Source organism: Choloepus didactylus, chromosome 27 (genome assembly GCF_015220235.1).
Source record: "Choloepus didactylus isolate mChoDid1 chromosome 27, mChoDid1.pri, whole genome shotgun sequence".
Lineage (NCBI taxonomy): Eukaryota > Metazoa > Chordata > Mammalia > Pilosa > Megalonychidae > Choloepus > Choloepus didactylus.
In genome coordinates, this window is record NC_051333.1 from 16062514 (window position 1) to 16086570 (window position 24057).

A 24057-nucleotide genomic window follows, 5' to 3' on the forward strand; every position below is an offset into this window, starting at 1 on the left:
CTCAGGTTGTCCTGTTTCCACCCCAGCCCCCCAGCCCATGCTCTAGACCCTCCCAGGCCCCAGCCCAAATTCCTAACTTCTATCCTAAACCCTTCCAGAGTCTCCCAAATTGTGGCCCTTTCTCAACCTCTGGCAGCCATCCCCCAGAATCTCCTAAGAACTCCCCACACACCCCTCCCCGCAACATGCATAACCCCATACATCGATTCCCAAGACTGAGCGCCCAAGATTGAAAGAAAGATGCAAAACTCCAAAGAGTCCCAAGAAACAGTGAGAGACTGAGACGGACAAAGAGTCAGGGAGACAGAGGATGCAAGAGAGATCCAGAGAGATCTGGAAGCAGACACGGTGCACAGAATCCACAGCCGTGTTCTGGAGCCTTGAGTGCAGATCCATGGCCAGGGCCACCCCGTCATGCCAGTGTGACGCCCCAGTGACAAGCCTTCGGCCAGAGCCACATCCACACTGGTTCGCGGTACCGAGCATGACCCACGTGTCAGCACCCCTGAAGTCCGCACATGCAGCATCTCACGGACCCCTAGAGCCCTGGGGCTCGGGGCCTCTGGCCAGATGCCGTCAGAGGCTCAGAAGGTCAAGAGACTTGACCAAGGTCACACAGCTAATACCAACAGAATCGGCTTCGAACCAAGTCTGTCTAACTCCAGAGCCCAAGCCTTCACTGCACGGCGAGAGTGCTGCCTCCCCACCCATGCACGTGCCTTTCCCACCCGTTTGCCTCGACCTCAGCCCATGATGCTTCGGCGAAAGCTGAGAATTTTTTTTTTTTTTAACAAAAGTTATAAAAGAGAGAGAGAGAAGTTCAAATTGCCAAAAGCTGAGGGTTGGGAGTGGAATGGATGGGAGGGACAGGAGGGAAGGAGGATGGAGGATGGGAGTCAAGGACAAGGGGTGGGGTTGGGGGGTTGGTTTCGGAGGTGGGGGTGTTAGCCAAGAGCCATGCGGAAGGTCCCGGATGCAGGGCTGACCTGTACATCTCCCGCCTGCTTCACCGCAGTGCAGACAGAGACAAGAAGGGTTACCCTGGCCCCTCAGAGAATCCCAGGCCCAACTGCAAGTGGGCCGCACCCTCCCCAGCTCCTGTGTCCCCACCCCACCCCACATCCCCCAGCAGGACATTTCCAGACGTTGGCTGGGGTGGGTAGGTTTGTTCTTTAGGACCTGCAGAGGGCAGATTCAAGGAGAGGGGCTTGGAAGAGGCAAGGTGGGATATGGGACAATGGGGAGATGGGCAAGAGGGAGATGGGGGAGGAGGAGGAAGGTGGGAGAAGATGGAGATGGGGAGGAGAAACACTGGAGGAAGGAATGGGGAGGAGGGAAGGGGGAGATGGGAGGAGGAGCTGCTCTGTGGGCTGCGGGATTTGCAGGCAGGACCGGGAAGATCAGCTGAGTGAGTGAGGAGGGGTGGGGGGGACATCCTGGAGGGTGTGCTCCCCTCTCTGCTAAGTCCCCCTCCCAGAACGAAACACCCACCTTGGCCATCTTGCTCTTGCTGTCAGCTGTCAGAAACGACATGTTGTTGATCTCGTTCTGGACCACAAAGTTCTGCTCCTCACGCTTGAAGTTCTGGGGGTGGGGTGGGGGGGACGCAGCGTTGGGGATCAGGGAAGGATGGGGGGGCATCTGTGGGCAGCGGCTTCCTGGGTTATGGAGATGAGAGGACTCACGTGGGACTTGGACCAGTAGATGAAGATCTCGCCCACCATCCTGAACAGCTCCTCGGCGTTGGGATTGGGCTCCGTCAGCCAGTGCGCCCTGGGGGTGGCGGGAAGGGACTGCTGAGGGGTTGGGGTTGGGAAGGGCCAGGGAAGGGGGATCATGGGACCAGGTGACGTCCCATGGGAGGAATGGTGTTTTCTAGGGTAACCTGGTCATCTGGATGAAAATCTTAATTTCTTTTGATGGCCATTCCTTTTTATTTTTTATTTTTTTAAATTTTCTTTCTAAACTTGTTTGAAGTATAACATATATATAAAGAAATGGCAACTCGTGAGTGGCAACTTGGTGCATTATCACAAAGTAAACACGCTTATGGAGCCATCCCCCAAGTCAAGAAAGAAAACACTTCCGGCCCCCAAAAGGCCCCTCGTGCCCCCTCCCAGTCGCTTGCTCTTCCTTCTTCCTAAAGGAGGACCCTTATCGGGACTTCTAGAACCACAAATTCTTTTTATCTGTTCTTGAACTTTACATAAATATAAATGATGCAATAGGTACTCTATTTTTAAAAAATTTCTTCTGCTTCTTTCATTCAAGCTAATGTTTGTGAGATTCATCCATGTTGCTATTTCACAACAGTTTTGTTCACATTCAATACTGGGCAGTATTCTCTCATATGAATGTTCCACAATTTATTTGTTCATATGCTTTAGACCCAACAGTCGCGCTCCTAGGAATCTGTCCTACAGCAGTACCTACCCGTGGGCATCAAGATGGATTTGCAGGATGTTTACTGCAGCATTGCTAGTAACAGGGACAAACCAAAAACAACCTAAATGTCCAGTCAGAGGGGACTGGTTAAATAATTAAACTGTGTCTACCTGGAGACAATGACACACAACCATTAAGTTGAATAAGGTGGATCTATATGTTCTTTCATGGTATGTTTAAAAAAAAAAAGCTACCTGTTCATTCCAGCACTGTGGGTAATGACAAAAACATGGGCATAACCTAGATGTCCAGCATCAGGGGAATGCTCAGTGGTGATTCAAGCTTCATTTTGCTGGCAAAACGTATGGCTAAGAGAAGCAGTGACTGGTAACAATTAGAGTTTACTCAACACCTGCAGTGGCAGTTGGGTGGCACGTGTGCCACTATTCATTTCTGCTCCCGTGACAGATGAGCTAATTGATTAGCGCACCCTCTTCACAAAGCCCTGGCGGAAACTTAAAATCTTTTGCAACCACGATGGAACTTGGCAAAGGAGCTGAAACTTACTTGCTGTCCCTGGATGGAGCTGCACTTAGGAATTAATAACTCTTGAAGCAATGCTTCTGATTTTAGGGAGATTTAGCAATTATTTGATACCTATGCTGTCTGTGCCGGTTTGAATGTATTATGTCCCCCAAACACCATTATCCGTGATGTAATCTTGTGTGGGCAAACCTATCAGTGTTGATTACATTGTAATTTTTTGAGTGTTTCCATGGAATGTGCCCCACCCAACTGTGGGTGATAACTCTGATGAGATAATTTCCACAGAGGTGTGGCCCTACCCATTCAGGGTGGGCCTTGATCAGTGGAGCCATATAAATGGGCTGACAGAAGGAACTCAGTGAAGCTGAGAGTGACATTTTGAAGAGGAGCTACAGCCAAGAGGGATACTTTGAAGAAAGCACAGGAGCTGCAGATGAGAGACAGTTTGAAGATGGCCATTGAAAGCAGACTCTTGCTCCGGAGAAGCTGAGAGAGGACAAATATCCCAAGTGCAACTAAAAGTGACATTTTTGAGGAACTGCAGCCTAGAGAGGAACGTCCCGGGAGAAAGCCAGTTTGAAACACCAGCCATGTGCCTTCCCAGCTAACAGAGGTTTTCCGGACGCCATTGGCCATCCTCCAGTGAAGGTACCCGATTGCTGATGTGTTACCTTGGACACTTTATAGCCTTAAGACTGTAACTGTGTGTATAAAAATGTAGCTTATGAGGGGTGACAATGGGATTGGGAAAGCCATAAGGACCACACTCCACTTTGTCTAGTTTATGGATGGATGAGTAGAAAAATAGGGGAAGGAAACAAACAGACAAAGGTACCCAGTGTTCTTTTTTACTTCAATTGCTCTTTTTCACTCTAATTATTATTCTTGTTATTTTTGTGTGTGTGCTAATGAAGGTGTCAGGGATTGATTTAGCTGATGAATGTACAACTATGTAATGGTACTGTAAACAATCGAAAGTACAATTTGTTTTGTATGACTGCGTGGTATGTGAATATATCTCAATAAAATGATGATAAAAAAAAAAAAAAGACTGTAACTGTGTAACCAAATAAACCCCCTTTATAAAAGCCGATCCATTTCTGGTGTTTTGCATTCCGGCAGCATTAGCAAACTAGAACACTGTCCTTTTATTAAAGATCTACGTTTCCTGGGAAAATTAGGCTGACCAGATCTGTATCATCTTCCTTCCTTCTCTCAACAGTTAAACCTGACCGTTGGGCTACACTGCACAAAACCAGTGCCCCATCTACCCAAGTCCACACACACAGGGCTGGAGGGAGAAAGCACGGCTCCTCAAGGCTGGCCAAGCAAGCATCGCAGGGGTCAGATTCCGAAGGTTTCAGTGAACTGGATTCTGTTGGGTGAATGTGGCAAAAACCCAAAGGGACAGCGAGGCAGGGTCAGAAGGTTGGGTGGGGTCAGGTGGGCAGTGAAAGAAGTTCACGGCAAGTCAGAAGGTGAGGGAGCAAAATGGGTCAGGGGTCGGATGGGGTCAGGGGTCAGGTGGGGGTCAGGGAAGCCGGAGGTCAGGGTGGCGTGTGTGCTGACCTGTTGTTGTCCACGTAGCGGATGAGCAGTGGGTAGAGAGCGTACAGGTCCCGGCAGAGCACAGAGAACTCGTCCCGCACCAGCAGTTCGCCCTCCTGGGCTTCTGCCTTGGCCTCCAGCCGCAGCTGCTCCTCCTCGGACACCACCTTCCCGGCCCGCTTGCGCAGCCGCCCGATGGTCGGGATGAAGTGCGAGTGCAGGAGCTCGGGCCGGGCCCGGCTCATGATGGGCTGGGCAAACACTGCAGGAGGACCGGGCAGGGGCCACTCACTGCGGTGGCCTCTAATGCCAGCATCTGACCTCTGACCCCCTCAACCTCTAACATAGCCCCTGACCTCTGTTCCCAACCCATGACCCACACTTGCACCTTTGACCCAGTACCTATCCTCCTACAACCCCAACTGACCCTGGCCTCTGACCTATAACCCCAGCACCCAGATCAGATCCCGCTCATGACCTCTGACTTCTGACACAGCCCCTGAAAGATGACCGCAAGCCACGACCCCTGGCTTGAACCTATGACTCGGTCCCTGACCTCTGACTCCCAATAACTGAATCCTAACCCGATATCTTACCCTAGCTTATGACCCCTGACCTTACCCATACCCAGACTCTGACCCCCAACTACATGATCTCTGACCTTTGACCTTGGCCTCTGATCTCAGTCCCTGAGCTCTAACCCCAATTTCTGATACAGAATTTCTACATGGAACTTCTGAACCACAATTCCCAACCTTTTAAGACCCATTTCTGGATCTCTGACTTAGTCCACATCAGGAAGCCTGATGCTACTGACCCAGCTCCTGACCCCCGACCTCGGCTGTCCAAGGCTCCTGGCATACGAGATCCAAGCTGGAGGACTCCCAGGACTCACCCATCCAGCTCAGACCCCCTGAGCCTGAGACGCCCCCCCTGGCTGTGGCCTTGGCCTTGTGACTCTGAGCTCAACTCAGCTCCTCTGGCTCCCCCCACCTCCCAGGAGGCTGCAGACCCGGATCTCCCTCTCAGACCACTGAGCGAGGGGCCCCACCCCCAGAGGCCTGGTGCCCCCAGACCCACCGGCAAGCCGCTTCATCCACGAGGCCTCGTCGATGCCCAGGTTGTTGACGATGATTCGTAGGATGTTCCCCAGCAGGGAGTTGAGGTGATCGGAGGTGACGGCCGTGCAGGGTGGGGGGGCGCTGGCGGGCAGGGCGGGCGGGGGCGTCTCCGGCCCACGCTCCCACCAGCGGGGCAAGTAGCTGCACAGCATGGGCAGTGTGATCTCTATGATGTGCGGCATTTCCGTGTAGCGGGCCCCCGATTCGGCCAGCCCCCTGATGTCCGCCATGAGCCGCTCCAGCACCGGGATGTCAGGACACATCTCCTCCACACTGTTGGGGAGCCCCAGGACTGGGGGGCAGGAGAGTTCAGGGCATGCCAACTCCCCACCCCCAGGCCTCAGTGCCCCTGAACCCCCACAACACATCACACCCCACTGGATTGCCACCTACCCACACCAGTCCCCTAAGCCCCATCCCTCTGGCTCCACCTCCAACCCAACTACTTTCAACTCACACTGAAAGGAACTCAGTGACCCCCAAAACAGCTCACATTCCCAAGTGTGCCTACTCCCTAAAATCTCACTCACACCCCAATCTCACCCCTAGAAACCCTCACTCCTGAAAATTTCATTCCCCCCATACCTGCCATGCAGCACATCCCAAAAGTAACCTTCTCCAACAGCTGTCTGTCCCCAAATCTTATTTCTTTAAATCCCATACACCAGTTCAGTCCCCTGAGACATGCAACTGAACCAACATTCATTCACTCTCTCATTCATTCAGTTTACTGATCGCCCGCGCTGGGGTGTTGGGGTCTCAGCAGTTACTAAAAAGACAAGTTTCCTGTCCTGGAGCTCGCACTCCCAAGACCCACACTTCTCTCTTCCCAACCTCAGGACTGAGAACTCAAGGGATGCCTGTCTGTTCTGATCTCACTGCTGAATCCCAGGCACCTAAAACAGCGCCTTGCACGTACATGGTAGACACTCAATCAATATTTGTTGAATGAATGAATGAGCAGATGGGTTCATGCCTTCCCCCAGCCCTCCCACACTCAAAGGCCCCTCACTCAACACTCAGTGACACTTGAAAGTCGCTATGTCCCCAAGCTTGGTTAGGCCCTCAAGTTTCACCGTCACCAAAAAAAAATCCATCCCCGAACCCCAGAATCCCCCAGTACAATATCCTCCTCGAAATGCCCCCACACCACGGACCAGGGTCTCACAAACCAGGGATTTCCCAGTCTGGGGAGTCCTCAGCCCCTCACAGTCCAGATGGGGCACCACCACTGCCAAAGTGGGGTCTCCCCCGGGCCCTGTGCTGGTTTGAATGGCACCCCGACGCTGCGCCAGCACCGCTTCCCCCCAACTTACTGGCCCGCTCCCGGGGAGACTTGGTGGTGTACACGGAGCAGGCATTGTACTCGTTCAGCTGCGGCTCCAGGAACGCCACCGGCATGGCCGCGGCCAGGCGGGCCAGGCACTCCCCGAGGGCGGGCCGCAGCCTGGAAGAGGGGGCGCGCTCAGCTCCCACGGGCCCCTCCCTCCTTCGGGGCCCGGGGCCCAGCCCGGAACGCTGGGGAGCTGAGCTGCTATCTCTGGGGTGCACTTGTGGGAATGTCCAAGTCCTTCGTGCCGGGTGGGAGTTCCTGAGCGCCCACTGGCTGGGGCCATGGTGCAGCCTGCCAGGGGCCCTCCCCAGTGCCCATCAGCACACTGTGGCTTCCGTCTGTGTGCCCCCTGCCAGGGCATGCTCGTTCCTCGGCGGGCAGGGAGCAACCTGACCTCCTGGCCGGGAGAGCCCGGTCCCGCCCGCCCCTGGGTGCCCTCGTGTGGCCTCCCCGGGGAACTGCCGCGGTCGCAGCGCGCCAGGCCAGCTGTCGGCGATTCGGAACATCTCCACTGTTCTTCATCCACCCCATTTTCTTCTCCTGCCCCTTGCGCTCCTTGGGCTCCCAGAGTCCACACCCCAGGCCCAAACTACAGCACTCCCTCCTTACTTTTCCACGTAGGCGTTCTTGGTGGTTCCCAGAGAGTAGATACTGCACAGCGTTCGGTAGCAAGAGACCTGGACGTCGTCCACTGCGGGGGAGAGGGAAGGGGAGGGTCGGGGATGCGCCCACCATCCCGGGCGCCGGCCCCCAGGCTCTCCTCTCCAGGCAAGGGCAGCGCAAGGGGTAAGAGCAGGGGCTTCACGCCAGCCTGCCGTTTACTAGACGAGTGACTTGAGCAAGTGCTGACGCTCTCTCGGCTCCTCCCTGTCTGTAAAGGGGGGACTGTCTTCCTCATGGGGTGGCTGTGAGGATAAAATGAGCTCAGACTTGGAAGCACTTGGAACAGAGAGCACCTACTGCACTCAGTAAAGGTTTTTTGGTTTTCGCCTTGGAGAGGAGTCATGCATCTCTTTGATAAAAGCGATAGACACTCTCTCCAGAAAAATGCAAACAAACATGCAATTCTGACTACGATTTTAGGTTAAATCACAGAATCCCCCCTCCCAGAAGGCCGGGGAAGAACTTCACTGACTCCACAAATGTCATGAGGCAAAAAAGAGGGCATGGGCTTTTCTAGATTTAAGAGAGACGGCCGAGAGACATAACAACCAAATGCAACGCAGGAGCCTTGACTAGATTCTAATAAATTTTTAGGAGATTGAAGACATTTGGGGGCTAATGAGAGAAGTGTAAATATGGTCGGCTTAGACGTGGTAACAAGATCGTGGTTGCATGAAAGAAGGTCCTTATTCCAGGAGAAGCAGCTGGAGATGCAGGGATGAGGGTCTGCACTGTGTGCAAGCTACTTTCAAAGGTTCAGGGGGAAAAATCTGTAAGCATTTTCACCCCTAAAGTGAAAGATAAAGCAAATGGGGTAAATAGACAATTCTCTTCTTACAACTTTCCATAGGTATGAGCAGGGGAAGAACCCCTTCCAAGGGCTCTGTTTCTTACTTTCATCAACTTCAAATAAACAGTGAGCTCAGACGTGGCTCCAGCAGGCACCAGCCCCCACAACGTGTGGCCCCACGGCCCGTTCTGGAAGCCTCCTCCTGGGCATCCCCTGGGGCCCTCACAACCACCATCTCCCAAACTGGCCTCAGCATCTCTTATGGGTTGAACCGTGTCCCCTCAAAAAACATGTCCAGGTCCCAACCTCCAATCCTGTGAAGGTGACTTGATAGGGAAATAGGGTCTTTGAACACGTTATTAGTTAAAATGGGGCCAAACTGGATGAGGGTGAGCTCCAATCCAGGATGACTGGGGTCCTCCTAAGAAGAAGAGAATTGGGCACACCCTGACAGACCGAGGGGAGAACACCCTATGATGCCTAAGGCAGAGACTGAAGCCCAAAGATTGCAGCAAAAAAACCACTGGCAGCTAACAGAGGCAAGGAAGGATGCTCCCCTACGGATTTTGGACAGCTGGCCTCCAGAACCGAGACTATGCATTTCTGTTGCTTTAAGCTCTCTAGTTGGTGGTACTTGGTTACAGCAGCCCCAGGGAACTAGACAGCATCTCCCCCAGACCTGCTCCTCCATCTAGTCCCTGTCTCATGGAAGCCACACTGTCCCTCGGGCCCAGGCCAGAGCCCTGGGTACCACTCTGGACGCCTTCTCCCCACAGCCTATCTACTCGTCCTCCTAAGCATCTCTCCTACCCCCTCCTTCCCAGGGCTTATAAAGCCATTTTGAGCACCTGTATCCACAACATCATAACACCCCCACCCCAGGCCTCTGACATGCCTGTCTCTGTATGCTCAATGTCACAAGACCCCAGGGCAGGTCACACATGGTATGTGCCAATGGTAGGATAAATATGGCAAACACTGCTGATTGACTCCCAATATCTGCTCTTCCCTTCTTTCTCAGAGTAATAGACCCCCTGACCTAGCGAGACCTCCTGGAAGAAAGGTTACTTGCCCAGCCTCCCTTGCAGCTACATGTGGTCATGTGCTACGTTCCAGCCAATAGGATGTAAGCAGATGTGATGTGTGCCACTTCTGGGTTATTCCTTTAAAAGAACTGATGTGCCTCCTCTTTCCTTTCCCTCCCTGCCTACAGGCTAGAAGGAGAATGTAATAGCACCATCTTGGACCATGTGGATAATATCATTATTTCGGGGATGGTAGAGCAACAAGATAGAAGGAACCTGGGCTTCTGACATTACGAGTCACTTAGAAGTCGTCCATTACATGAGAAAGAAATAAATGCCTATCTTGTCTAAGCCACGGTGATTTGGGGTCTTTTGTTAGAGTTGCTGAACTCATACCCTAATTAACTCTTTCTGTTGCCCACCAATTTGCTGAATGCACAGTCCGCTGATGGCAATGAATTCACACCCTCAAATACCTGGCGCTTCTCTCAGGCCCATGGGGATGGGTGGTGTTGGCGGGATGGACCCCCCACCCTCAGCCCTGCCCTTGGGGTTCAGGAGCCCTTACGGATGACATCATCTCCAAACTGGTGCTGGGCGATGTGCTGGAAGAGGGTGGTGAGGATGGGCAGCAGGGCCACGGTGGTGTAGGTCAGGTTCTGGCCCACGCCCTTCACCTGGGTGCGCGCCTGGGACACCTTGCCTAGCCGCAGGTTCTCCACCATTTTCTCAATGTCCTCTGAGGCGCTTTCGAAGAAGGAGCGGAGGCCGGCCTTGACGATCTCAGGGCCTGACTTCATCACCGTCCTGGGAGGGAAGCAGGAGGGTCCCAGGTCTAGAATCTGAGACTCTAGATTTCAGAGGCTCTAGGAGGACAGAGGCTGGAAGGGGGATGGGAAGACATGACTGGGGTGGGAGTGGGTCCCACCACCCAGAGCCCACCTGGCATCCAGGGAGCGGGCGAGGATGTGCAGACAGTTGACCACAGCCTGGGCGTCCGTCCCTGGGGAGGAAGACTGGCTGGGATGGAGGAAGGGCCACGAGGACAGCACCTCCCTGCACATCCACTCCTACCCCGAGGAAGGAGAGAAGCCTGACAGCCCCCCACAGGGCTCCTATAGCCCATGGGCCTCCCCAACCCTGCCCCTGCCCCTTTGCCCGCATATCCCCCTCCCCAGTCCCGCATCCCAGCCCCAGTCGCTCTGGGCTGTCACTGTCCGGTGACAGGTCTGCCTTCCCCACTGGCCCAGGGGCCCCATGAGAGCAGAGCCCAGGGCTATCTTTGGGCCCAGAGGAAGAACACGATGAAGGTCGTTCAAATTAAGGCCTGAACTTGGAAAATATTCCTTCAGGTCGAGGGATGAGGAGGAGAGAGAGAAGACTGGGGGGAAGGCTCAGGGAGTAAGAGCGACTTACCAAAGAGGGAGACTCGGTGACGAACAAGAGCAGCAAGTTTGCAGAAGAGGCTAGAGGGAGAGAAAGGGGCAGAGGAGACCAGGGACGAGGACAGAGGTCAGTGAGAAGAAGGCAGGGAGAGAGGGACAGAGGACAGAACCAGAAGAAGGTAGAATTATGGGGAAGAAAATGGGAACGGGAGAGCAGAGAGATGACTCTGAGCAAGCTTGAAAGTCAGAGCTGGAAAGCGCTGGGATGCTGGGGGTTGTGGGGATCAGCCCTTCTGACAAGGTGACCAGTCTGTCCCAGTCTGCCTGGGAGTTTCCCAGTTTCAGCACTGCAAGTACCACATCCTGGGGAGACCCTCGTTCCCGGACAAGCCAGGTGACTCCCCCCAACCCTTCCATGACCTCTGCAGGTAGAGTGGGCAGTGCCCAGCACCCAGGACAGAGCCTAAGGTCCAAGGGTAGGGGTGAAGAGTCCAGGCTGACAATCCTGTGAGGTCAGGGGGCTGGGTCAGAGGTCACGGGCAGCCCACCTGGTGATCATTTCCTTCTCCTTGTTGGAGGCGTGGCCACCACTGCCCAGCACCTTGGCAGGTGTGGACAGGAAATAGAGGCAGTGGTTGGTGAAGTACTGCTTGATCAAAGGGAGCAGGATCTGGTGGGAGGAAATGGGTGGCACTGGGTGAGTGATGGGAAGGAGACCCCACCAAGCCCCTTGCCAGTTTCTGAGCCCACTTCTCACCTTGGCAAAGAATTTAATCTCCTGTTCATGGGGGGACTTTTCCACTCGTCCACTGCTGACCACGGCCTCTGGCGGGGGAGGGAAACAGGGGTCATGGCAGGCTCAAGACTGGGGAACCCAGTGTTCTCTGATGGAGAGGGGCTCTGGGAGATATATTCTTGGTACAAGGTCCCCTCTGTTGGCTTTGAGATAAGCCTTTCTCCCCTATCTGTCATCTGATCCTCCTAACTCCTTGATCAAACCCTTTCTGAGGCTATAAATAGGTAGGGAGAAAAACTGCAGCAGGTTAAGGTATGAAACAGCCCCCTCCTCATTCAAAAACCCTTTTCTTCCTGATTTTCAATACTTGGCACTCAGTAAGTTTGAAAGGGAAGGATGAAGGAAAAAAGGAAAGAAGGAACCAAATGAAACAAGAAACTGATACAAACATATTGGAGTTACTATAAAAATGGAAATCAATTTCATGAGTAATAATAGTAGTAATGATAATGACAATAGTACTAATTAATATTGTTAAAATAACAACACTGGTCCCTAATATCAAACACTTGCTATGTCCCCAGCACTGTGAGAAATGTCATCCTTGCAGTCCCCTTCCAACTTGGAGGTATGTCCAGCTGGCCCCTCTCTCCCATTTTACAGATGAAGAAACTGAGGTGAAATAACTCACCCTGGATCACCCCGCAAGTAAATGACAGACCCACACCTGGTTACAGTCAACACTACCCCCAGATCACAAACTGAGGTCCACAGAGGGTGACTCCTGCTCTGTCACTCATCTAAAGGAGATTTGGGATTGTGGGGGCTGCTCTCAAGGGGAATGGTGGGGGGGGGGTGCTGGGGTCTCTGGGGGAAACAGGAAGGGATGGTAAACGCCCAGCTGTGATTCTTAGTGGTACATAAGAGGCAGCCCTGGGGCATCCCAGCAGACTCAGCCTTCAAAATAAGTCCAAATCTGCGCAGCTCTCACTCTTGTCTGTCCCCCTGGTCTGTCTGTTTTCCACACACGGCCGGAGGGAGCCTGTGAACACCTAAGCCAGATCCTGGCACTCCTTCGCTCAGAGCCCTTCTGGGGCACCATCCCACTCGGGAAAAGCCAAAGTCCTCACCACAGTCCGCCAAGTCCCACATGACCTGCCCCTGTCACCTCTCTGACCCCATTTCCTCTCGCTCTCCCCCTCCATCATCTGCTTCAGCCACACAGGCACCCTCAGGGTCTCTGCACTCGCTGCTCCCTCTGCCTGGGATGCTCTTTCCCCAGAGCCCCACGTGGCTCCCTCCCTCCCCACCTTCAGGTCTCTCAGGTGTCAAATTCTCACCCCTCCCTGAATCCCCTATTTATAAATGTCCCTATCTGGTTCCACTTGTTTCTTCTTCCTATGGTACCAACCACCTTCCAACATATTAAATGATTTGGTTATTTACGATGTTAACTGTCTGAATCCACCAGGGAAATGTAAGGAGCGAGGGCAGGGATCTTGGTCTTGTTCACTGCATATCCCCCACACCTCAAACAGCTTCTGGCCTATAATAAATGCTCCAGAAATACTTGATGAAGGGAGAAACGCATAAACTGGGTTCCCAGGTAGAGCTTAGCAGATGGGGCGGGCACCGGGGTAGGCTGTTCCCTGTACCCAGGTGGGCGATGAACTCCTGGGAAATGTCCATCCAGCGCAGCAACTGCTGCAGGAAGCCAAAGGCGAAGCGCTTCTCGATGGAAGACGTGTCCAGCTCCATGTCCTTGAGGCCTCTACGCGACCAGGCAGAGCTAGGGATCAGCCCGGACCCAGGCCCCGCCCCCGCCCCTGACCCCACCCACAGCGTCTTCCCCTCTCTGGCCCCGCCCCTCCCATCTCCCGCCCGGTGGGCTCCACCCCCGGCCCGCGCGCCTGGTGACCGCGTAGCCGTTCATCTGCAAGAACTTCAGCAGCTCCTGGGCCTTCTCCCGGTCTCGCGCCTTCTCCTTGGCCGTGAGCGTGTCGTAGGGGACCAGCAGCGGGTGGGTCCCACCTCCTGGGGCGGCAAAGACCAGAGATCAGGGAGCTGGGGAGGATTCGGCGCACACCCACTGAAGCGGTTCCTGCGGCGGAGGGCGTGCGTAACCACAGCAATAAGGAGGAAGGTACGAGTTAGCAAAACGGTGCTTTCCGCATATTAGCTCAGCACAGCCTCACCACGAGCCTGCGGTGGTAATGCTGGTATTATCCCATTCTACAGACGGAAAAACTGAGGTTCAGGGAGTGGAGTCCAGCAGTGGAGCCACCACGCGAACCCAGGCCCTCACGGCCGAGGGGGACCGTGCAGGGGCGGGACGGGCGCTCTCACCCTTGGCCTCCAGCTCCTGCTTCTTCTTCCGCCCCCACGTGTTGTGGTAATTTTCCGCCAGTTGCTCTGCCATGGCCTGGAGTGGGTGCGAAGAGTCAAGGACCAGATTCAGGGGCGCCCCCTCCCCCCAACAGAGATCAGGCGTCTCACCTGCAGCTCCCGGGACAGGGTAACTACGCTGAGGTCGGGGGGCTGCGGGTTGTAGCCCTCTCGCGGGTCGTAAGTCTGGGGGGACAAGGGGGACATGGGGGGCTTGATGGGCTAGCAGGAAGCCCGGGCCAGCCCCTCCTCCACGTTCGCCCCATCACCTGGTCCCAGACCCCTGCTCTGCGCCCTCTCCTTAAAGCCCGGTCTCTAAACCACCTCCTTCTTTCCTCCGTCCTGTGAGATCCTTCAGACCCCAGCCCTCTCCCTTCCCCTGGCCCGGACCCTCCTCCCCACCCAACCTCCTCCCTTCGCCCCCTATTCACCCCATCCCCGGTGCTCTCGACCCCACCCCCACCTGGCCCCACCCCTCTCTAGACAGCCCCGCTCCCGCCCCGCCCCTCTCCCACCTGTGTGCTCTGGGATATCTTCCGAGTTTTTTTCTTCTCCGTCTTCTCTTCCTCACCCTCCCTGGCCTTCTCTACCGTCCACTCCCAGGCAATCATGGCCTTCAAGGACTCCTTGATGGGCCAGCGGTAAATCTCTTTGTCCTGGGGTGGACAGGAGGGAGGGGAGTTGGTGGACGGGGCGACAGGGAGGTGGAGGAAGGAGCCCCGCTCGGGCTGTAAAAGCAGTGCAGCCGGGATTCGAACCGAGGTCTCAAATAAATTCCGGTGATCCCATTTTACACCCCGGAAACTCAGAGAAGTCAGGTCATATATTTGTAGGAAGGCAAAGACCATGGATGGGGATCCCTAACTGCAGATTCACGTAAATCCAAAGCTGTGAAAGTCACCTTACTCCTCCCTGAATCCCTAAATTTGGGGTTTTCATTTTGGACCCCCCAACATTGGGCCCAAGGCTCACCTTCTCTGAAAAGGTCTTGTAGGGTCTCAGCATGGGGTGGGTCTTCAGTTCCTCGTCTATGTTCTCCCCGTAGGACCAATTGTTCTGGATCTGGAGGTGGAGAGGGGACAGTGGAGGCAGAGCCCTTGGGGGGCCCTGGAAGAGGGCCAGGATGGAGGGTAGGCAGCAGGACAGGGGACACAGTGGGGACACCCTGGAGGGGCACTGGCTGAGGGCTCCAGAGAAGGCTGGGGTCCCAGGGAAAGCTAGTGGTCTTGAGCAGGCTGGGGTCCTCGGGGAAGACCCGGTCCTGGGGAAGGCCGACAGGGGGGAGGATCCCGGGGAAGGGGGGCCCTGGATGTCAAACCTTGTCGAAGGCCCACTTCTCATGTGTATACTCCGCATATTTGTTAATGAAGGAGTCCAGCTTCTCCGGGATGATCACGCTGTCAGGGGAGGGAGACAGGGTCAGCAGGTGGCCCCTCCCTCCTCCTCCACGGCCATCCTCGTCCTCTCCCAGTCCCCAGGCCTCACTTGAGGGTCTCCACGGGCCGGGGATCGAAGTTGCCTTCAGCGTCCACTGTGGCCTTTTTCTCTGCCTTGGATGAGTATGAGGCGTCCACGTAGTCGGGGGGCAGGGCCCCTGCGATGGCGCACAGACAAGGCATGGCCATGCGGTACAGCTCCGCGTCATACTTCTGGGGATGTCAGGAGCAGGGGTGGGGGGTCACTACAGGTCTGTCCAAGCCTTCAGACCCTGGAACCCCAGGAACTCAAACCCACAGCCTCTAGACAGCAACCCTCCTCCCTGAACCCCCAAAGCTGTATTAAGGTTTACCTCTCTAAAACCAAAACCTCAGACCTACCTGGACCCTGAGACCATCCCCAAATTATCCTTTCCCAAGTCCCCACACTAGAGGCCCATCCTCTCTTTCATAACCCCAAATTGGAGCCCCCCCATCCCCAATTCTCCTAGTTTCAAATCTGCAAAACTTGTCTCTCTTCTTGAACCCCTAAATGTGGAACTTTCATTCTGGACTGGATCCCCAACTTTGGACCCCTCTTTTCAGGGATTCCTGAGTACCCAGACCTTATGGGCCAGTGAGTCAAAGATGCCCCAGAAGAGTTTCCGTGTGAGGTGCAGCTCTTCCTCTGAAGTGACCCCAAAGTTGGCCCAGCCCGTGGGGAGGCAGTAGTACTTCCAGCAACGTTCATAGTGGTTGGTGAGGAGCTGGGTGGGAGCAAGAGGGGGACACACCAAAGAGAGGGTGGTAAGCAGAAGGAAAACGAAGGCCCAGGGAGGCCCAGAGGTGCCTCTAGAATTGGAAGGATGCATGTATTATGCAAATAATATACTACACATGAAATAAACAGAATGCTTATTGACAGTGTACTATGCAATTTTAGCGTTCTAAATTAGAGTCAGGGTAGGCACTAAACCAGAGCTGGATTTATCTGGTGTTGCTTTACAAAAACATGCTAATGATTAATCCCTGAGTAGGGCAGTGTGCAAATGAATGGAGTGATTATGCAAATTAGCATGCCAAAAAGAAACATAAGCAGTACCTCCATGCAAATATATGGTAACCAGGAAGAGGGCCTCCACCATCCAATTTGCAAATTTGAAATTAGGAGCTGATTTAGATGTATTATGTGAAATAATTATAATATCTGAGTTGGGGGTATCTCCTTAGGCAAATTAGTACCCCAAAGGAAGGATAACATGTGCAAATATTCAGAATAGCTGTGGGTACTGTTTGTTCAAATAAATGCATGTATTTCGATAGTGGAAGGCCTGTGGTCTGGGCATGCGTATAAGCATGCTGATTAGGAAAAGTGGTGTGCCCCGTGCAAATATATGCTAATTGAGGCGGGGGCTGGCTCACTGTTTGTTAGGCAAATTAAACGCTAATTAGGGAATATTAGAGGCTTCGCTGACAGGCTGGGAATCCTGGTATTCCAATGAGGCTTGTTAAATGGGCTGCGTGGTGTTGGTGTAAATGAGTCCCACAGTTCCCGGGCCGAGCAAGTCGGTGGCTGGGGCATGGAAATGAGCCGGCGAACGAGGGCCCGCGCTCACCTTGAGCGGCATCTTGGCGAACTCGTTAAGGATGGGCACGTCGAACACCAGGCGCCGCAGCAGGTGCTGCAGCATGGACGGGCGGATGTACCTGCGGAGGCGCGCACAGGCCGCTGGGGTCCCGCCCGGAGGCCCGCGTTACCCACGACCCGCCCGCGCGCCCGGGTGCCCTCCCACCTGCACAGCGCCATGAGACAGTCCTCGATGACGTCGCGCTGCGCCTTGGTGAGCGAGCGGCCGCGGGACAGGCGGTACACGGTGTGCAGCATGGAGTCCACCATGATGGCGCGGTGCTCGGTGCCCGCAAACAGCGGCGCGCACTTGGTGATGAGCGGCAGCACCGCCAAGCACAGGTAGCGGTTCAGCGCCAGCGCCATCTCCGTGGTGCTGAAAGTGGCCTGGGGCGCAGGGCGGGGACATCAATTCAGCGCCCTTAGGGGGCCGCCCTAGCACCTGCCGGGACAACCCTGGACAAAGGACCCGGACTCCGGACCTTTCCCCCAAACCTGCTCCTCCGGGTCTCCACCCGTCTTCTTATTTTGACAATGCAGATTTTCACACACAGAAGTGGAGAAGCTGATTAAGGCACCGGATTCCACGTCCTGCATGCTTATTTCCTCTCTAACCTATGTATTTGCTTCCTCTCAAATCTTCATGCAACCCTCAGTCACATACCATTTTGCCCAAATGTTATCTCCACTATCTCTATTCAGAAAAGGACTTCACATTCCACACTGCAGTTAACCCACCTGACCCAATTAAAAATGCCTTAATATTCACACTCAGCTGCTTTCTCCAATTGCCTCAAAACGCTGCTGTGAATTTAGTTGAGATTAGGGTCCACATACTGCATTTGGTTGATGTGTCTCTTAGGTCTTTTAACATGTTTCCGTGTCTTTCCCGCCCCTTTTTAATGCTATTTATTTCCTGGAGGAGCTGGGTCATTTGCCCAGTAGAATTTCCTACATTTTGGATTTAGCTGGTTGCTTCCTCATGTCATCAGTTAACTTGTTTTTCTATCCCCTTATTTTCTATAAACCAGTGGTGATCGATTCATGTTCCAGCCTTCCCTTTCCCATCTTAGAAAACCTCTTGATCAGATTTCCTGCTCCAGCCATCGTCCACTTTCCTTGGCCTCTCTGGCAAGCGAAGGGTGTAAAGAACCGTCTGTCCTCCCCCTCCCCCCGTCTTCGATGTCTCTCTTCCCAGGCGCTCCCAAGCCCCCTCCTGTTAGACTTTTGCTGCCACCACCTGGCTGAAACTGCCTGTTGAGGTCACCAGTGCCTTCTGTTCTGCTAACCCAGGGGTCAGTTCTCTGTTCCCCTTTGCTGGAGCTGTCACCTTCTGTTATCACCGTCGCTGCTCTGCACAGATCTTTGTGCGGCCGCAGTGCTGAAGTGTCACTTTCTCAAGATTCTTTCCTATTATAACCTGAGGTCTGGGAGACTCCCACCCGCTCACTCCCAGAGCTCGGAATTTGTCTTGGTTTTGGTTTTTGTTCCCTTGCGTGATGGGGGTGATGCCGCGTAAAGAATCCCACACAACTAACGCGCTGCTGCTGTGACCCCTGGGGCCTGTCTCGCGCCCCTCCTGGGAGGCAGCAGGGGGCGGCCAGGCGGGGCAGGGCCCCTCACCGTGTCCAGCGAAGCAGCTGCCCTCATGTCAGGCAGGAACCCCACGTCCAGCACATGCAGCAAGAAGTCCTGGCTCTCGATGCCGTAAACACGGTCCAGGAAGAGCACCATGGACGCCTTGTGGTCCGGCACGAAGGATGCTGACATCTTTGGCTGGACCAGAGCCCCATCTACGGACCAGGAGGGCATGGGGTCTGGGATGTCCTCCTGGCCCCCTCTTCTCCCTCCCTGGCATCCCCCCCCCCGCCGCCGACTCCTGCCTTCTCCACACCTTTGCCCAGGGTGGGGATCTGCAGGGGGAGGCTGATGATGCCCACGAGGTCATCCAGGGGCACGAGGGAGCGCAGGATGGCGCGGATCCGCAGGGCCTCGCCCTTGCCGGCTTGGATCAGCTGGGGGGTAGGGGGTGGGCCCGTCACAGGGCGCCCAGTGGTCACCTCTCCGTGCCACCCCTCTCCGATACACTGGTGAGTAGAGCAGACCCCCCTCTCCCGGGGCTAAATTCCAGGGCTGGGCCTGACAGTGGGCCCTTCTAACCACTGGGGAAGAAACCTCAGCAAGATGAGGAGGAGGAGACACTTGGCTTCTTTTCCTGTAGGGAAACTGTCCTTGCAAAGAGTATTTCTAACAAAGGAGTCTTGTCAGTCCGGAGACTGTTGCTGAGTTTTCTGGGAGCAACGTTCGGTCTCCGGCCATCTTACCTTAACCGTTTGTTGCTCTCTGGGAATCATGTCTAAGTTGACATCTCTCTATTCTTTGTGATTTGGGCACTTTCCCTCTTCTTCCACAGGCACAGAGGTAAAACGCAATAACCTCTATGACACCTTTGAATTTCTTAATTATATAATTAGTCTATTCTTATTTAAATTAACTGATGGTGAGCAAGGAGGTGACAGGGGCTGTTACCTCCCCAAAGGCTACTTGTTCCTCCTCCATTGGCTTGATGTTCATCTCCAAGTCCTGGCTCAGATGGCCCCTCCTTAGGAAGCCCCCCTGACCTCTCAAAGCTTGCTCAGCCCCCTCCTCTGGGTTCACACAGCCCCATGGGCTTCCCCTGTCCCAGCCCCAACCCCTCTGGGCTGACGCTGCCTGGTGACGGTGGGCGTCTGACTCGGCCCCGCAGTGGCCAGCCCCGGAGCCCTGCAAGGTGAGTGCTGGATAAAGGCCAAACGAAGAGGCTCAGGCTGGGCCCCTTGTGCCCCTGCCCACCCTGCCCCGGCCTTCCAGGTCTCACATGCATCTCCGGCGCACAGCGTCCGAGCAGATCGATCAGGGCGGCGTAGAAGGACATGATGGCGTGCCCCAGGTGCACCCGGTTGTCCTCAGGGGGCTCCTCACCGAAGCTGCAGGGGAAGGCAGGTGGCATGGGGGAGGCCGCCAGGGGCCTGGGGAGGGCAGGCTGGCCCATTGCCGAGGGCGCCAGGACACTCACTGCTCGCGCCGCCGCTCCCTGCGGACACCTGGGCCGTCCCGCGCCGGGTCCTCGGAGATGCGGATGGCCTCCTCGATGGCGGCCAGCAGCCCGGAGCCGCCCTCGCCCCGCAGGGCGGGCCCGAAGCACTCAGGCTTGCGGATGAGCAGCCGCACCACCACGTTGGCGTTCTCCTCCACGCTCTCGCCTGGCCGCCAGGCGGGGCCGGGGAGGTCGCGTGAGCCATGCCAGGGACACCCCTCCCGGGTAGCCCCAGGCCCCAGCTCCTTGAAGGGTGACTAACGCCAGGCCCCCGCCCCGTGCCCGCTTCGAGGGCTGCCTGCCCAGGCCAGGCCTGTGAGTTGGGATGTGAACTGTCACCCCAAACAAGGCTTTGGCCAGGGTTCCCGCACCGTCACCCGGCCACCGCCACTTCCCTTCTCACCATTGACAAAGACGGCGAAGCGCAGGAAGTCCAGGTAGCGCTCCCCACCGCAGGGGTTCCAGCTGATGTCTGGGTACCCCTTGGCCAGGAGCATGGGGCAGCTTTGGAGGCCACAGCCTGCCAGGTAGGACACCACCTGGGGGTGGGGCGGGAGGGGGGCTCAGCCAGAGGCCAGACCCCCCACCAACCGTGTCCCCAAGGCTCAGGCCTCTGCCTGTCCCTCCTCAATCGAATGCATCTCTGGATCCCCCGGCAAATGATCACCCTGGTCCTGTCCACCCTCACCTCCTGCCTGCACCATCCAGCGGCCTCCTGCCTCCCAGCTCCTGCATCCCCCCCGGCTGTTCCCACATGCAGCCAGTGGGGCTGCTGAACCCTGAGTCAGCCACAGCCCTCCCTGCTCCGAGCCCTTCCCAGCGCCATCCCCAGCTGGGTGGAAGCCAGGTCCCCACCGGGGCCATCAGCCCGCATCACCTCCTGCCTTCAGCTGCCACAACGCTCCCCCTTGCTCACCCAGTTCCGACCACACGGGTCTCCTCGCTGTTCTCCAGACTCACCAAGTCCACTCCTGCCTCGGGGCCCTTGCACTTGCTGTTCCCCTTGCCTAGCTGCTCTTCCCCTGAGGTCCACGTGCCCCCACCCCCCACCTCCAGAGCTTGACTCAAGTGTCACTTTCTCTGTGAGCCCTTATCTGTCGGCTCTTATCTAAAAGCGGATGCCCTCCAACACTTCGTATTTCTCTTCCCTGCTCATTTTTTTTCCTCCTTTACACACATTACCAGCTAATGCACTATATATTTTATTTACTCATCTTGTCCATTACCCATCCTCCCAACTAGAACATCAGCTCCAGAAGGACAGGAGTTTCTGACCACCCCAATCCCTGTTAAGTCCCTACTGCTTTGGACAGGTCCTGACACACAGTAGGTGCTTGATAAATGTTTGTTAAATGAATAAGCATCGAATAGCAGCTCTCCATTATTGAGTGCTGTTTTAAATGCTTTAGTGGAATAACTCATTAAATTAATCCTCAGAACAACCCTAGGAGGTTGTTTCTATTATGTTCATTCTACAGAGGAGGAAATGGAGGAGAATATAAGCCCCTTGTCCAAGGTGACCCAGCAAGGGGTTGGGGTTGGCGGGAGTTGAGCCCAAGTTGCTGAACCCCAAGCCCAAGCGCTCTGGCGCAACACACAGGAGTAAAAGGCACAGAGCCCAGAAATGTGCCAAGGCCACACAGCCTGGGGGGCACAGAGAGGGGCTCCACGGTCAGCCCTGTAGAGCGTCCCATACATGAGTGATGGGGCCCGTCCTCTCCCATTTGATTCAGTCCTGGACCACCCAGAAATGCCCCTTAGAAGGGGCCCAGAATCAGTAGGTGCTGCAAGGGCCAGGCCTCCTCCCTCGAACCCGGGAGCCAACCTCCTCCCTCCACACCTTCTCCAGGTCCTGCTCCTGCAATGCCAAGGCCAGCTCGTTGTTGTCAATGACGGAGGCGGCTGCCACGTCCAGGGGTGTGGAGCCCTGCATACCTGCGGGGGCGAGAGGGGGTGAGAATGCTCTTGGGAGATGTGTGGCCACCTGTCTCAACCTACCTGTCTCACCTCCTCCAGGAAGCCCCCCCCGACCACCTCCCTTCCAGGCTGGGCCAGGTGCCTCCTCTGGCCTGTGCTCCCCCAATCCCAGCCCTGACCCTCTGGCCCTCACTGCCTGTGTTGGGCCTGTCTTCTCTGCTGCACTGGGAGCCTCGTGAGAGCCAGGCCTAGGGTGTCTCGGCCACCGCTGTGTCCCCAGCTCTGCCCAGTTACAGGGCCAGACCCAGGGTGGGTGGAGAGTGTTTGTTGAGTGACTGAATGAGTGAGTGAGCCAGCGGAGGATGGGGCGGGCCTGGATGCGCTGCCAGGAGTGGGCTCAGGGGCTCTCACCCAGGCCGATGCCGCTGTTCTCCAGCAGGTAGCTCAGGTGGTCGAACATGGAACGCTGGTTCTGCCGGCTGATGCGGCAGAAGTAGCACAGGAAGCGGCAGCAGCTCGTCACCATCTTGGGGAAGCGGATCTCCTGGAGGTGGGCAGGGTGGTGGGTGGGCACGGCCTGCCCCCCGTGACCCCTGCCCCAAGCTCCTCGGCCCACCCAGGCCCCCTACCTTGGTCTCACCGCCCCCGAGAACGTTCACCATGACCTCCATGACCGTCTCGTGCATGCCCAGCGCCCGCATCAGGTTCGGGTGTTGGTAGAAGATTTTGTTGTTCATGATGTTCCTGTGGACAGGCAGGGCAGGCGGGGTCAGCAGGGGCCAGCTGGGGCCCTCTGGAAGGCCCTGGCACTGCCGTGCCCACAGTTACCGTTTCTGAGTACTTCCTCTGCGCCTGGCACCACCCCACTTTAAAAATCCCGACTCGTTTAATCCTTACGCCCACCCCAAGAGGCAGGAACAATTACTACCCGTGTTCCACGGATAAGGAAACTGAGGCGCAGATTGAGATCTTTGTCATTTTGCCTGTTGTAGCCCCAGTGCCTAGAACAGGGCCCGGTATACAGTAGGTGCTCAATCAATGCTTGCTGCATGAATGAATGAAAACAGTGGGTGCTGACACACAACACTGAGTGAACGCTCAACACTCTTACTATTTGTAGTACAGCCGTGAGCTCCCTGCAGCCTTTCCACGACTCTCAGGGATGGGTGCAGCTCCTCCCCCATTTTACAGATGAGGAAGCCCCCCACCCCACCCCAGGCCCAGCCCTGGGGATATGCACCGTAAGGCAGCGGGGCAGGCCTCACCCAATGCTCTGGATCATGAGGTTCTCCTCCTGGGGGCCCATCTGCACAATGAGCAGGGAGCGGATCTGGCCGAGGCACTCGAGCAGGCTCATGGTGTCCCCCACGGAGGACGGCGAGATGGTGTACACCCGGGGCAGGGCCCGCAGCAGCTCCCCGAGCCCGTCGTACTGCCGGTGCAGGAGGCTGAACATGGCCCGCACCAGCTCGGGGCTCTGCACAAAGTCCTCCCGGGCCCAGCGCACCACCGTGTGGGACACCAGCTCCTGCAGGGACTCTGGGAAGGGGATGCGAGGGTGAGAACGCCCTGCCGGGACGGGGACAGCCAGCAGCACAGTGCAGTGGAGAAGGCGTCTCAGTCACCAACCACCTCAGTGTGAGCTGGGAGATTTCCTTCTATGCCCTGATGAGGCTCCCTGGTTTCTTCACCCCATACCCAGGCCAGAAGGGTCCCCTCCATTTCAAGAGATAAAACCAATTCTCTCACTGCTAGATACCAGCGCACGATCGTAAGGTTTCACCATGCACCTTTGAAAGCCCAGGCCATAAGTCCATTTGTTCTGTAAAAATACCACCAGTGTTTCCTCAGGAGAGACCACAAAGGCAAAGAAAAACTGTGAACACTTTGGCATCATTTGAAAATAATGTCAACAGAACACTATATTTTACTGTCCCCAGCAATCTCCCTGGGACTTGAGTCCCCTCCATCCAGCATCCATTGATCTCTCTGTCTCCCCTTCTCTCTCAACCCTTTTCCTTCCCAGAATTTCTAGAAAAGACAGGCTTAGGAGAAACCATCAGGCACCGGCACTGATGATGGTGTCATTTCATGATCTGCGGTAT

At 55.6% G+C, this 24057-nt stretch overlaps 1 protein-coding gene across 1 annotated transcript in view; it reads right to left on the bottom strand.

Annotated features, from left to right (window-relative positions):
- RYR1 (ryanodine receptor 1) overlaps positions 1-24057 on the bottom strand; it is a 107605-nt gene that overhangs the window by 41751 nt on the left and 41797 nt on the right. Inside the window, 32 exon segments of the mRNA XM_037819488.1 lie at positions 987-1001; positions 1492-1584; positions 1686-1773; positions 4501-4741; positions 5560-5892; positions 6917-7047; positions 7543-7624; positions 9980-10218; positions 10354-10414; positions 10828-10877; positions 11345-11466; positions 11554-11621; positions 13188-13303; positions 13443-13566; positions 13879-13954; positions 14029-14103; positions 14433-14573; positions 14890-14979; positions 15236-15314; positions 15403-15566; positions 15959-16099; positions 16949-17039; positions 17126-17346; positions 18583-18752; positions 18854-18974; positions 19817-19925; positions 20015-20201; positions 20439-20574; positions 21876-21970; positions 22364-22496; positions 22582-22696; positions 23218-23491. Coding sequence (XP_037675416.1) covers positions 987-1001; positions 1492-1584; positions 1686-1773; positions 4501-4741; positions 5560-5892; positions 6917-7047; positions 7543-7624; positions 9980-10218; positions 10354-10414; positions 10828-10877; positions 11345-11466; positions 11554-11621; positions 13188-13303; positions 13443-13566; positions 13879-13954; positions 14029-14103; positions 14433-14573; positions 14890-14979; positions 15236-15314; positions 15403-15566; positions 15959-16099; positions 16949-17039; positions 17126-17346; positions 18583-18752; positions 18854-18974; positions 19817-19925; positions 20015-20201; positions 20439-20574; positions 21876-21970; positions 22364-22496; positions 22582-22696; positions 23218-23491 — 4181 coding nt within the window.